The 15,084-nt window shown below is 35.7% G+C and overlaps 1 protein-coding gene across 2 annotated transcripts in view; it reads left to right on the top strand.

Annotated features, from left to right (window-relative positions):
• The window catches only part of LOC128653055 (transient receptor potential cation channel subfamily V member 1), a 133,093-nt gene that overhangs the window by 70,681 nt on the left and 47,328 nt on the right, over nt 1-15,084 (top strand). For both annotated transcript variants that reach the window (XM_053706107.1, XM_053706106.1), the window contains 3 exons: nt 7,912-8,007; nt 9,439-9,509; nt 12,659-12,824. In XM_053706107.1, coding sequence (XP_053562082.1) covers nt 7,912-8,007; nt 9,439-9,509; nt 12,659-12,824 — 333 coding nt within the window. The remainder of the gene's footprint in view (nt 1-7,911; nt 8,008-9,438; nt 9,510-12,658; nt 12,825-15,084) is intronic.

The following is a 15,084-nucleotide window of genomic DNA, read 5'->3' as shown; positions in this document are numbered from 1 at the left end:
ACACCCCCAACAGTAAAACCCACCACCCACACAACAAACCCCCCAAATAAAAACCTAACTTAAAAACCTAAGCTCCCCATTGCCCTGAAAAGGGCATTTGGATGGGCATTGCCCTTAAAAGGGCAGTTAGCTCTTTTGCGGCCCAAAACCCTAACCTAAAAATAAAACCCACCCAATACCCCCTAAAAAAACCTAACACTAACCCCCTGAAGATCGACTTATTGTTCTGAAGACCAGACATCCATCCTCAAGGAAGCAGCAGAAGTCTTCATCCAACCGGGCTGAAGTCTTCAACAAAGCCGAGAGAAGTCTTCATCCAAGCCGGGCGAAGTGGTCCTTCAGACGGGCAGAAGTCTTCATCCAGACGGCATCTTCTAGCTTCATCCGTCTGACGCGGAGCGGCTCCATCTTCAAGACATCCGACGCGGAGCATTCTCTTCATCCGGAGTCTTCTTACTGAATGAAGGTTTCTTTAAATGACGTCATCCAAGATGACGTCCCTTAGAGTCCGATTGGCTGATAGAATTGAGCTCGCATTCTATTGGCTGTTTCAATTAGCCAATAGAATGCGAGCTCAATCCTATTGGCTGATTGGATCAGTCAATAGGATTGAACTTCAATCCTATTGGCTGATTGCATCAGCCAATAGGATTTTTCTACCTTAATACCGATTGGCTGATAGAACTCTATCAGCCAATCGGAATCTAAGGGACGCCATCTTGGATGACGTCATTTAAAGGAACCTTCATTCAGTAAGAAGACTCCGGATGAAGAGGATGATCCGCGTCGGATGTCTTGAAGATAGAGCCGATCCACGTCGGATGGATGAAGATAGAAGATGCCGTCTGGGTGAAGACTTCTGCCCGTCTGGAGGACCACTTCGCCCGGCTTGGATGAAGACTTCTCCTGGCTTCATTGAGGACTTTGGCCCGGTTGGATGAAGACTTCTGCCGCTTCCTTGAGGATGGATGTCTGGTCTTCAGAACAGTAAGTCGATCTTAAGGGGGTTAGTGTTTTTTAAGGGTATATTGGGTGAGATTTATTTTTAGGTTAGGGCTTTCTGCCGCAAAAGAGCTAACTGCCCTTTTAAGGGCAATGCCCACCCAAATGCCCTTTTCAGGGCAATGGGGAGCTTAGGTTTTTTTTAGTTAGGTTTTTATTTGGGGGGTATGTTGTGTGGGTGGTGGGTTTTACTGTTGAGGGTGTTTGTATTTTTTTTTACAGTTAAAAGAGCTGATTCCTTTGTGGCAATGCCCTGCAAAAGGCCCTTTTAAGGGCTATTGGTAGTTTAGTTTAGGCTAGGGTTTTTTTTTATTTTGGGGGGGGGCTTTTTTTTATTCTGATAGGGCTATTAGATTAGGTGTAATTAGTTTAAATTTGTGTATTATTTTCTGTAATTTAGTGGGGGGTTTTGTTTGTACTTTAGCTAATTGTATTTAATTTATTTAATTGTATTTAATTTAGGTCATGTATTTAATTGTAGTGTAGTGTTAGGTGTTAGTGTAACTTAGGTTAGGTTTTATTTTACAGGTAAATTTGTATTTATTTGAGCTAGGTAGTTATTGAATAGTTAATAACTATTTAATAACTATTCTACCTGGTTAAAATAAATACAAACTTGCCTGTGATATAAAAATAAACCCTAAGCTAGCTACAATGTAACTATTAGTTATATTGTAGCTAGATAAGGGTTTATTTTATAGGTATTTAGTTTTAAATATTAATTATTTAGGTAATAATATTAATTTTTATTTAGATTTGTTGTAATTATATTTAAGTTAGGGGGTGTTAGGGTTAGACTTAGGTTTAGGGGTTAATACATTTAGTATAGTGGCGGCGACGTTGGGGGCGGCAGATTAGGGGTTAATAAATGTAAGTAGGTGGCAGCGATGTTAGGGACGACAGATTAGGGGTTAATAATATTTAACTAATGTTTCCAAGGCGGGAGTGCGGCGGTTTAGGGGTTAATATGTTTATTATAGTGGTGGCGATGTGCAGAGCGGTAGATTAGGGGTTAACAAATATAATGTAGGTGGCGACGATGTCGGGGGCGGCAGATTAGGGGTTAATAAGTGTTAGATTAGGGGTGTTTAGACTCGGGGTTCATGTTAGGGTGTTAGGTGTAAACATAAATTTTATTTCCCCATAGAATCAATGGGGCTGCGTTACTGAGATTTACGCTGTTTTTTGGCAGGTGTTAGACTTTTTCTCAGCCGGCTCTCCCCATTGATGTCAATGGGGAAATCGTGCACGAGCATGTAAGACCAGCTCAACGCTGACTTAAGCAGCGCTGGTATTGGAGTGCGGTAAGGAGCACAATTTTGCTCAACGCTCACTTCTTGCCTTTTAACACCGGGTTTGTAAAAACCCATAATACCAGCGCTGCAGGTAAGTGAGCGGTGAGAAAAAACTGCTCATTAGCACCGCACAGCTTCTAACGCAAAACTCGTAATCTGGCCGTGTGGTTGTTAATTTGTTCATATTTACTGCCTCACAATCTTCTGATTAAAGTGTTTCACTTTTGGTAGAATTAAATGATTTGAAGGATGTAGACTTCAGGGGGTAGATTTATTGATGGTCGAGCGGACGCTGTCATCATTTAACATTGCACAAGCATTTCTGGTGAAATGCTTCTGCAATGCTGCCCCCTGCTCACTGGCGGACAATTGGCCGCTAGCAGGGGCCGTCAATCATCCCATTCGGATTGGATCAGGATGATTTCAATCCACCACCTAAAAGGTGACCGCTGCTTCTTAACTTCCGTTTCAGGAGGACCTGAAAGGATGGGGCATCGATGCAGCATCCACTGCCTAATAAATCGTCCCCCATATCTCTGATGAAATGATGAGGACCTTTAGGGATAATGTTAATAGTTTGTGGACTACATGTTCTATACTCCTTGTCTAGGGTGCTGGAGTCTGAGATTACCTTTTAACACCTCCCATTCAGGCTTGGTGCCTGGAACAAGGCCAGGGTCATTTTCAGTCAGTAAAAGAATAAAGAGTATTAAACTTAGTGCCCCAGCTTCATAAAAATGATCAGAGCAGGCAAAAGAACATCCAGAGAACCGGCCATCCTAATCTGATACTACTTACGCTATTTGCGCTCTTGTGCAATGCCGCCCCCTGCTTGCGCACAGCCAATCATGCACGGCCAGGAGCTGTCAATCTCCCCGGTCGGACGAGACCGGGCGATTGAAATTCTCCACCTAAGAGGTGGAGAAGAGTTAGGGAAGCAGTGGTCTGATGACCGCTGCTTGATAAATACCGACTGCAGGTTCTCTTGTGAGAATCTGCAGTCATAAGGAGGAGAAGCCTTTGATAAATTGAGCCCATAGTATACATAATATTTACCAGCAATTAAACACTGCACTGGAAAAGATCTGCAGTAGTTTGTGAGCACAGTTTACAGCCCAGGAACAAACTCTTTGAAAAGGCTCTTGATAATGTTTATCTTATCTTTCCTGCTGTGGCCAATTATGGACATATATGAATGAGATCCTGCATTGATCAAGCAATCACTGTGTACAATAGAGACATGGTTCGGAAGTCTGCATGCTTAACTCTTTGTTGGTGCAGTTGTAATTGTTTTTCCTCTTTGCAAGCAGTTGTTGTTTCATGCCCCTGATATCATGTATTGGCTCCTTCCACAACTATTGATGTTAATAGCAGGAAAACTCAGTAATGAATTTATGGAAATATAGGTAAAACAATGCTTAATAAATACTGAAAATAATCTTGTGTTGACAGAGACGCCCCTTGGCAATCTCACAAACATCTATGTGGCCGATTTATTAACAGTTGGACGGACACGATCCACTGTTGTGTCATTTAACATTGCACAAGTAGTTCTGCTAAACTGCTTGTGAAATGCCGCCCCCTGCAGATTTGCGGCCAATTGGCTGCTAGCTGGGGTGTCAATCAATCCGATCGTATGAGATTGGGCGGATTGATTTCCGCAGCTTCAGAGGAGGTGTACGAGTTAAGGAGCAGCGGTCTTAAAATTGCTTAACTCCTGTTTCCACTATTTAACCTTGTGTGTATGTCATAGTAATATGCAGATACAACTGTATACATAACATGTACACACAGATATTATACACACACTCACATTACACACATACTGTATATATTATACACACACTCACATTACACACACACACACACACACACACACACACATTAAACACATATATATTATACACACACACTCACATTACACACATACTGTATATATTATACACATACTCACATTACACACATACTGTATATATTATACATACACACACACATTACACACACACACATATTATATACACACACACATTAAACACATATATATATTATACACACACTCACATTGCACACATACATATTATATACACACACACACACTATATATATATATATATATATATATTATACACACACACACACACACATATATATATATATATATATATATATATATATATATATTATGCACACACTCACATTGCACACATACATATTATACACACACACACATTACATATATATATTATACACACACACACAGACACATATATATATATATATATATATATATATATATTATACACACACTCACATTGCACACATACATATTATACACACACACACATTACATATATATATTATACACACACACACACATATATATATATGTATATATACCTACATATTATTCATACACACTCACACATATTATACACAACAACACACACATTACACACATATATATTATACACACTCACATTACACACACACATATTATGCACACACTCGCATTACACACATACACTCATATTACACACATATATATTATAAACACAGTCACATTACACACAAATATTATATGCACACACTTATATCAGACACATATATATTATACAGACATTACACACACATTACACACATATTTATTATACACACTCACATTACACACACACATATTATGCACACACACTCACATACATATTACACACATATTATATACACACACTCACATTACAGGCATACATATTATACACACACTCACATTACACACACACACACTCACATTACACACATACATATTATACACACACACACACACTCACATTACACACATATTGTACATATTATAGCCACAAACTCACATTACACACATACATATTCTATACCCACACACTCACATTACACACATACATATTATACACCCACACACTCACATTACACGCACTTACATTGCACGCACATATTATACACACACACATACATATTATACACACATACATATATTATACACACACACTCACATTAATGCAAGGTAGCTGTTTTAAAATGATTCTTCAAATTCAAATCAGCCAATAGGATGAAAGCTTCTGAAATCCTTTTGGCTGTTCAAAACAGCCAATAGGATGAGAGCTACTAAAATCCTATTGGCTGTTCAAATCAGAAGCTCTCATCCTCATCCATCTCATCTTAATTGTTTTTATTTTTGATAATTTTGTTTATTATTTTTTGTAATCTTAGTGTTTTTTATTTTTTGTAATTTAGTGTTTATTATTTTTTTGTATTTTTATTTTTTTTATTTTTTTCCTAGTAGTAGTTTTTTTTAATTGGTAGTATTTTTTTATTTTATTAGAGTAGTTAGGTTAATTTATAGTTTAAACTTGTATTTTTTCTATTTCACAGTTTTTATTTTTTTAAAGCTATTTATATTGTAATTTTAATTTAAAGTTAAGGGGGGTGTTAGGTTTAGGGGTTAATAGTTTAATTTAGTGTTTTGTGATGTGGGGGGCCGGCGGTTTAGGGGTTAATAACTTTATTATAGTGGCGGCGATGTCGGGGAGCGGTGGAATAGGGTTAATAACTTTATTATAGTGTCGGCTATGTCGGGGAGCGGCGGAATAGGGGTTAATAACTTAATTTAGGTGTCGGCGATGTCAGGGTGGCGGATTAGGGGTGTTTAGACTTGGGGTTTATGTTAGGGTGTTAGATTTAAGCGTACGTTTGTTTCCCCATAGACATAAATGGGGTTGCGTTACGGACATTTTTTATTCCGCACTTCAGATGTTGTTTTTTTTTCTAACACTCTCTCCCCATTGATGTCTATGGGGGAAAGCGTACACAAGCACGTCAAAGCAGCCCTTGGCTTTTGTGCGGTATGGAGCTTAACGCCACCATATTGCACGCACAAGGAGGCTTTTCAGTAACTCGTAATGGCATCACTATAGAGAGTGAAATAACGCAACTTTTTGGCGTTAGTTTCGCACCCTGTTTAGCGCAAAACTCGTAATCTAGGTGATACATATTATACATATGCACTCACATTACATTGCACACATACATATTATACACACACTCACATTACACACATATATATTATACACACACACTCACATTATACACATACATATTATACACACACTCACATTACATACATACATATTACATACACACACACTCACATTACACACACACTCACATTACACACATACATAATATATATATATATATATATATATATATATACACACACACACACACACACCTTACATACATATTATTCACACACGCTCACATTACACACATACATATTATACACACTCTCACATACCTATTACACACACACACATATATACACAGTATATATATATATATATATATATATATACATACACACAGTATATATATATATATATATATATATATATATATACACAGTATATATATATATATATATATACACAGTATATATATATATATATACACAATATATATATATATATATATATATATATATAGTATATATATATATATAGTATATATATATATATTATACCCTCACACTCACATTACAAATATTATACACACACACTCACATTACACATATACATATTTTACACACACTCGCACACACACACACGCACTCACATTAGGCATCTAAATAAGCACACTTCTCACATTCACACATCATACATATCATATATACACACAACCACAGATGCACACATACATAACATATATACACACCTATACATACACAAACACACATACATATACACAAAGAAACCCACATACATCTACACGCAACCACACATATACACACACATTCATATACATGGATATCATATACAGGTAGAAAACCGTTTATCTAAACTTCTTGGGACTGGAAAAGATTTGGATGTCAGAATAGTTTGGATTTTGGAATATTTGCATCTGTAAATAGGATAGTTTAAAGAGAGGATGGGACCAAGTGTGAACAACAATATCTTATGTCATTTAAAAATATTTACATGTCATAATACAGCTTATACGTCGTACATGCAACCTAAAGGTAGTTTTATATAATGTTTAATACTTTGCATACATGGGGGCCTATCTATCAAGCTCTGAACGGAGCTTGATGGCCCGTGTTTCTGGCGAGTCTTCAGACTCGCCAGAAACACAAGTTATGAAGCAGCGGTCACAAAGCTGAGCTGCTGGTGCAATGCTGAATACGGAGAGCGTATTGCTCTCCGCATTCAGCAATGTCTTGCGGATCAGGTCCGCAAGACATTTGTTAAATTGGCCTCATAGTAACCCCAGAAAGATAGTACAGCTCTGTAATTAGAAAGGTAATATTTGTTGTTTTAAATAAATATAGATTATTATTTGCAGTTTAGAAAAAAAACAAAAAAAAAAACCAGCTACAGGCAGAGAAGATTTTTACTTACATGCTGGGAAACTTAGTAATTTTTCATAATTTTATTTAAAAAAAAAATATTATTTAAAAAGTTTGGATTTCAGAATATGTTTGGATTTTGGCAATCTGGCTTTGTGGATTTGCATCTGTATACACATGCACACACATCACACATCAGTAAAGAGAGAGCTTCTGACTAAAATACACTGTATATTTTCACAGCCACCATTTCCTGTGGAAGGGACATCATCAGACTCCCTACGACTAATTGGGGAAATCATCATCATGTTTGGAGGCGTCTATATTTTTATTTGCCAGGTACCAAAAATAATAAATTGCTTTTTTATTAACATTATTTAATTGGGTATCACTAACATTTTTTTAAAACAAAATTATACATGTGTATATCTTATCTGTACTGCTGTAGCCAGTAAGGGACAAATATGAATGAGATCCTGCAAAAATGGGTTAAACACACAGTTAAAATACTGCTATGGAGCTGACGAGAACTGCTGGTCCTGTGACATTAAGCAGAAGTAACAGGAAAACAAAATGTGCTGAGAAAGTTCTGTCAATGGCTAATAAACAGGAGCTGTCCCTAATATATACAACAATAAGAGAAACATCTGAAGATTATTTATGACTAATGGACGGTTGTCATAGTGAACCACAGAAATATCTGGCTTAAAGGGAAAGTCAAATGTAAATGTTAGTGATTCACACAGAACATGCAATTAAAATAAAATCCTAACTTCTATTGTAAAATTTACTTCACTATTATCTTGGTGTCCTTTTTTAAAAATGTGCTCCTATCCATAAGAGCATACTGAGGAGCTCATGCACTGACATGTATATTGGGCACTTATGTGGCAGCAGTGTTAAGCAACAATGTTTGTAACAAAGTGATACCTGTAGTGCCCAAAAAAACATGCACACTCCTGAAAACGCATGCACACTCCTGAAAACGCATGCGCACTCCTGAGCATACCTTTCAGGGAAAAAAGCTAAGTTTCAACAAGAGGATTCCGTAAGATGGAAGTGAAGTAAATTTTACAATATAAGTAAACAGGAAAGTTGTATTTCTTTTGTTAACCTCAATGCTGTATCAGAGTCATAAATCTAATTTTATGTTCAGCTCCCTCTTCACTAATTCCCATTTTGAATTGGTTTAAAGGGACAGTAAAGTATCTAAAAAGAGTATATATCGTATAGTATAAAATATATTACAATTCCATTTTTGAGAAGCAATTGGTTTCAATTGAATGACATTTTTATGTGATTTAGAGTGTACAATTAAGAAAAAAATAAATCATATTTACTTTTATTATTAAATGTAGTTGGTTCTCTTGGTATCATTTGTTGAAGAACATACCAAGGTATGGTAAGCACTATCGGGCAGCAGTTTCTTAAGAATGTTTTTTAACAAAGCTATACATTATACAAACACTGCTGCCATGTATTGCTCTCCAATTAGTACACTGCAAAACTTCTGTTCAAAATGAATGTGAATTTGAATTGTATTACGTTCCTTTAAGTTAGCAGGATATCATATATTATTCATACTTCAGAGTCTCAAAGCACAAGAATTTATCCCTATACATTTTTTTTAACTGAATACAACATTATAGCAAATAAAAAAAACGTGAATTTATTTTTTATTTCTATTTGATGTTTAAACTTACCTTTAAGATGACTTTTATTTTTTAATGTGAATATTTGAATATATCATTGCACGTGTGTTCTCTGCAGATAGTCTATTTCTGGAAGAGGAGGCCGACCTTACACGTTCTAATGATGGATGGTTACTTTGAAGTGCTTTTGTAAGTTAAATATTTTATTTAAATTATATTTTTTTTATTGATTACATTAATGTTACATATTAATACAATACCATACTTTAACAAGAGATTATTACTTAATGTATACTGTTTAAAACATTACACAGAACCATATTGATGGAGAGAAAAGTAAATACATAAGAAAATAGCAGTGAAAATAGTTTTGTGCTGCCCTAGGCACTGGGAAATCTGCTGCCCCCCAAACCTCCAACACGCAACAATTTAAGAAAAATTGTCAACATAGAAGTTGGGCAAAAGTATGCATCTATATAGCACTTCACTCTCCCTTTAATTATTCTAAAGTAACATCAAAATCGAAGGATGTAGTGAAGTGGTGTGTTTAAAATTTAACCTTTATTGGTTTTTATTAAAATTGCAAAACAAACACAACATAGCATTTAAGAAACACAATAAAATTTAGACCAGTAGAACAATGGCTCTGCTGCCAAGTCAGAAATAATTGCGGGAGATATGCCTATCTGTGGAATGAAATTGGTGGTGGAGTCAACATGAATAATGGATATTGGTATTGCATCCACAAATATATGTCAATAGTAGAACACACCATCCGCATATATATTTTATCTTGGCCTTCTGTGGGCGAATATTTCAGGTGATTGTACGTGGGATACTACTGTATCTGGTTCTGATATAAGGTATTTAAATATCAATCTATAATTGTAAATATGAGTATACTAGCAAGCAATTACTTATATATTTTATCTTGGACTTCTGTGGGCGAATATTTCAGGTGATTGTACGTGGGATACTACTGTATCTGGTTCTGATATAGGGTACTTAAATATCAATCTATAACAGTTTTTAAACTTAGCATAAAATTTAGACCATGCCAATGCCTTACTTAGGTTAATACTTTAACGAAGTAGAACTATCTGCTACCTTAAAAATTAAGTTGAAGTCCTAGCGACTGTATAACATATAAAGAATACTAAATAAGTCTACTTGGTAAAACTGCAGAATTTAAAGTGACAGAATATAATCGATATTATTTGAGATATCTATCTATCGTTAAACAGTGCAACCAAGGTGGCTTTTCGCCTGGGACCAATTACAACACTCCAGCTCCGTTGTAATGTGGATATATTTTATAATTCCTCAAATAGTTACTGCCATACCTAATTAAAAGCAGTCAAGGGCAGTACCTCAGTAGTAACATTTAGCAGACTTTAGATAAGTGCAGGTTATTGCAATTTACCTACTCTGCCTTTAATAACTTATTATGCCCTTCTGCAACTATATCTATTAGAGGCAAGCACTGACTGTTGCAATCCAGGGGAGTAACTGAAACAGTGTATATAAAATCAGTACTGCAGCAAATTAATGCAGGTTACTTTGTACTATATATTATGCTTCAAACAGTATTCTCCCCCCATTACTATTTGTCAGTCTATTTGAACTCACATCAGGAGCTATAATTGTGGAAGTACATCATATATTCTATCATTTTGTAAAAATTAAAAAGGATATAAACATATTAAGCGTATATATATAATTCTATCATTATAGCTTGACACTATTCTGCCAGTTTGGCATTTGTCAAATATTGATTACAATATCTGCCCAATCCTGGGGATCCATCAATAAATGAACAGACACTGTGTAATAAACCTATAATCTACCATAATATAAGGAGCTCTAGTACCTGAGCCCCCAAAAAACTTAAAATGTCAATTTCACTAAAACACGTGATTAATTCTATCTGTATGTGTACATACACAAAGTAACTTCTTTATTAAGAACCAATTTGTGGTACATACAAAAATTAGTTTGTAGTTTTTTGCAAAACCATTCAACAGTGTTTTACACCAATCACATACATTATACAATACCCCAATGATATTATGAGCCACTGACAAAAGACGTGGCGGTTAATTCAGTTGTGGGACATAATACTAAAGGATTATACTACCTCTCTGGAATAATAGTGTAACTTATACTAATCTATATTAGTACCTTAGTTGCTCGGATAGTTATCTGGCAACTTCAAATATGAGCCTCTGACAAGAAACACAGGACTGTAATTATTGCCCAGTATATACAGAGCCTGAGATATTAAGTATTTCACACTCTCTTATATTATTAACAGCATGTCCTGAAGTAATTGCTTGCTAGTATACTCATATTTACAATTATAGATTGATATTTAAATACCTTATATCAGAACCAGATACAGTAGTATCCCACGTACAATCACCTGAAATATTCGCCCACAGAAGTCCAAGATAAAATATATATGCGGATGGTGTGTTCTACTATTGACATATATTTGTGGATGCAATACCAATATCCATTATTCATGTTGACTCCACCACCAATTCATTCCACAGATAGGCATATCTCCCGCAATTATTTCTGACTTGGCAGCAGAGCCATTGTTCTACTGGTCTAAATTTTATTGTGTTTTTTAAATGCTATGTTGTGTTTGTTTTGCAATTTTAATAAAAACCAATAAAGGTTAAATTTTAAACACACCACTTCACTACATCCTTCGATTTTGATGTTACTTTAGAATAATTAAAGGGAGAGTGGAGTGCTATATAGATGCATACTTTTGCCCAACTTCTATGTTGACTATTTTCCTAAGTCAGTTTATGCATAAGCACTCAAGCTCAGGATAACTTATTGTTCCCTATACTTAAGCAACTCCCTAATCCCAGTGTAGTGCTGTTGCACGCTTTTCTTCTTCCAAACGCAACAATTTAAGTTAATACTTTTCTCACAACCATAGGGCAGAGACACATGAAGGGGGTTATGCACCCAAAAATTGGCATTTATTTGTAATGAATGAATGAATGTATGAGTGAATAAAACAATGTGAGATCATAGGAGTGAGAAAGCGTCATACATTAGAACTGCTCCTCAAAATTTGCTGCCCACCCTGAATCCTAGCATAAGCCAAATATGCCTCAGCGAAAGTAACTAGTGGACATGTTTTTATCAGCACAAAAAAAAAATATCTACAATTCTCTAATGATAATTTGATTTCTATTTCATCATCCTGTTAAACTAAAACAATAATTCTCACACAACAACTAATAAGTACTTTTATTCTGGATGTAGATTCTTTAGGATGCATGGTCCTTATGTTAAATTGTTTTCCTTTTGACCAGTTTTCTTCAGTCGGCCATCTTGCTGTGTAGTGGTTTGGCGTATCTGGCAGGAAGCGAGCAATATGTGCCGTTAATGGTCTTCGCATTGGTGATTGGCTGGGTGAATATGTTGTTCTACACTCGAGGCTTCCAGCAAACTGGTATCTACAGTGTCATGATTCAAAAGGTTAGTCTTGTTGCTTTATCTCAAATACGTATTCATGTATTTCATAAAGTATCAGAGTTTTCTATTTTGGTTTAATATAAAAATAATAAAGAAACACTAACTGGCAGCATAAGCAAAAAATATGTAATATATTAAACATGTAAGTTATAATATACAAAACTTATCAATGCTAATTTCTATAAACTGATTTCTATTAATACATATGTTTTAATATTTCCTGCAGTCTGCCTGCAAATGCCGGCGACGCTGAATTTTGCGCTGGTTTGGTATCCTATATACGGCGTAACCTAGAAGTTACGCCCGTATATTTCTGCCGTCGCCCGTAGTTTTTTGGGCCATAGGCAGGTATACCAAACCAGCGCAGTTTGGTATCCAATATACAGCGTAAGGACTTATGTGGCGAAAATGGAGAAATCTTACTCCATTTTCACCTCGCCACAAAAAGCAGCCGTAGTAAGCCTTACGCTGTCTATTGGAGCCCCGTAACTCCCTAAACTAGCTACAAAATAAACCTAACACCTAACGCATGCGCAATGTCTATCTAGCTGTCACCCGCGATCTGCTAAATAAAACCTAACACTTAACGCATGCGCAATGTCTATCTACCTGCCAACCGCGATCCCCCGCCGCAATCCCTAATAAAGTTATTAACCCCTAAACCGCCGCTCCCAGACCCCGCCGCCACCTACAATAAAAGTATAACCCCCTAATGTGAGCTCCTACCCCGCCGCCAACTACATTAAACTACCCCCTAAAGTGAGCCCCTTACACCGCCGCCATCTATTTTAAAATTATTAACCCCTAATTTAATCCCCCTACACTGCCGCCAGCTATATTAAATTAATTAACCCCTAATCTAATCCCCCTACACCTCCGCCAGCTATATTAAATTAATTAACCCCTAATCTAATCCCCCTACCCCGCCGCCACCTATATTAAATTAATTAACCCCTAATTTAATCCCCCTACACCGCCGCCAGCTATATTAAATTAATTAACCCCTAATCTAATCCCCCTACCCTGCCGCCACCTATATTAAATTATTTAACCCCTAAATTACTAAACTATCCCTACCACTAAACCTAAGTCTAACCCTACAAATAGCCCTGAAAAGGGCTGTTTGCGTGACATTACCCCAAAGTAAGCAGCTCTATTGCCAGCCCTTAAAAGGGCTTTTTGCGGGGCATGCCCCAAAGAAAACAGCTCTTTTACCAGCCCTTAAAAGGGCTTTTGGCGGGGCTTTGTCACAAAGTAAACAGCTCTTTTGCATCTAATCTAAATCCCCCTACACCGCCGCCACCTATAATAAATGTATTAACCCCTAATCTAATCCCCCTACACCGCCGCCAGCTATATTAACTATATTAACCCTAATTATATTAGGGTTAATATAGTTAATATAGTTATTATATTATATATATTAAATATATTAACCCTAATTATATTAGGGTTAATATAGTTAATATATTTATTATATTATATATATATATATATTAAGTATAATAACCCTATCTAACTCTAACATCCCTAACTAAACTCTTATTAAAATAAATCTAATATTAATATTATTAATTAAAATACTTTATAATTAATTAAATACTTACCAATAAAATAAACCCTAAGATAGCTACAATATAATTAATAATTACATTGTAGCTATTTTAGGGTTTATATTTATTTTACAGGTAACTTGGTATTTATTTTAACTAGGTACAATAGCTATTAAATAGTTAATAACTATTTAATAGCTACCTAGTTAAAATAATTACCAATTTACCTGTAAAATAAATCCTAACCTAAGTTACAAATACACCTACACTATCAATAAATTAAATAAACTACAAATATCTAACTAAAATACAATTAAATAAACTAAACTAAATTACAAAAACAAACAAACACTTAATTACAAAAATAAAAAAAAGATTACAAGATTTTTAAGCTAATTACACCTATTCTAAGCCCCCTAATAAAATAATAAAGCCCCCCAAAATAAAAAAAATTCCCTGCCCTATTCTAAATTAAAAAAGTTAGCTCTTTTACCTTACCAGCCCTTAAAAGGGCCTTTTGCGGGGCATGCCCCAAAGAAAACTGCTCTTTTGCCTGAAAAAAACACACAATACCACCCCCCAACATTACAACCCACCACCCACATACCCCTAATCTAACCCAAACCCCCCTTAAATAAACCTAACACTACCCCCCTGAAGATCTCCCTACCATGTATTCACCCCGCCGGGCAGAACTCTTCATCCGATCC

The sequence above is a fragment of the Bombina bombina genome, chromosome 3 (genome assembly GCF_027579735.1).
Source record: "Bombina bombina isolate aBomBom1 chromosome 3, aBomBom1.pri, whole genome shotgun sequence".
NCBI classification, from domain to species: Eukaryota; Metazoa; Chordata; class Amphibia; order Anura; family Bombinatoridae; genus Bombina; species Bombina bombina.
This window is presented reverse-complemented; position numbering and strand designations above follow the sequence as displayed.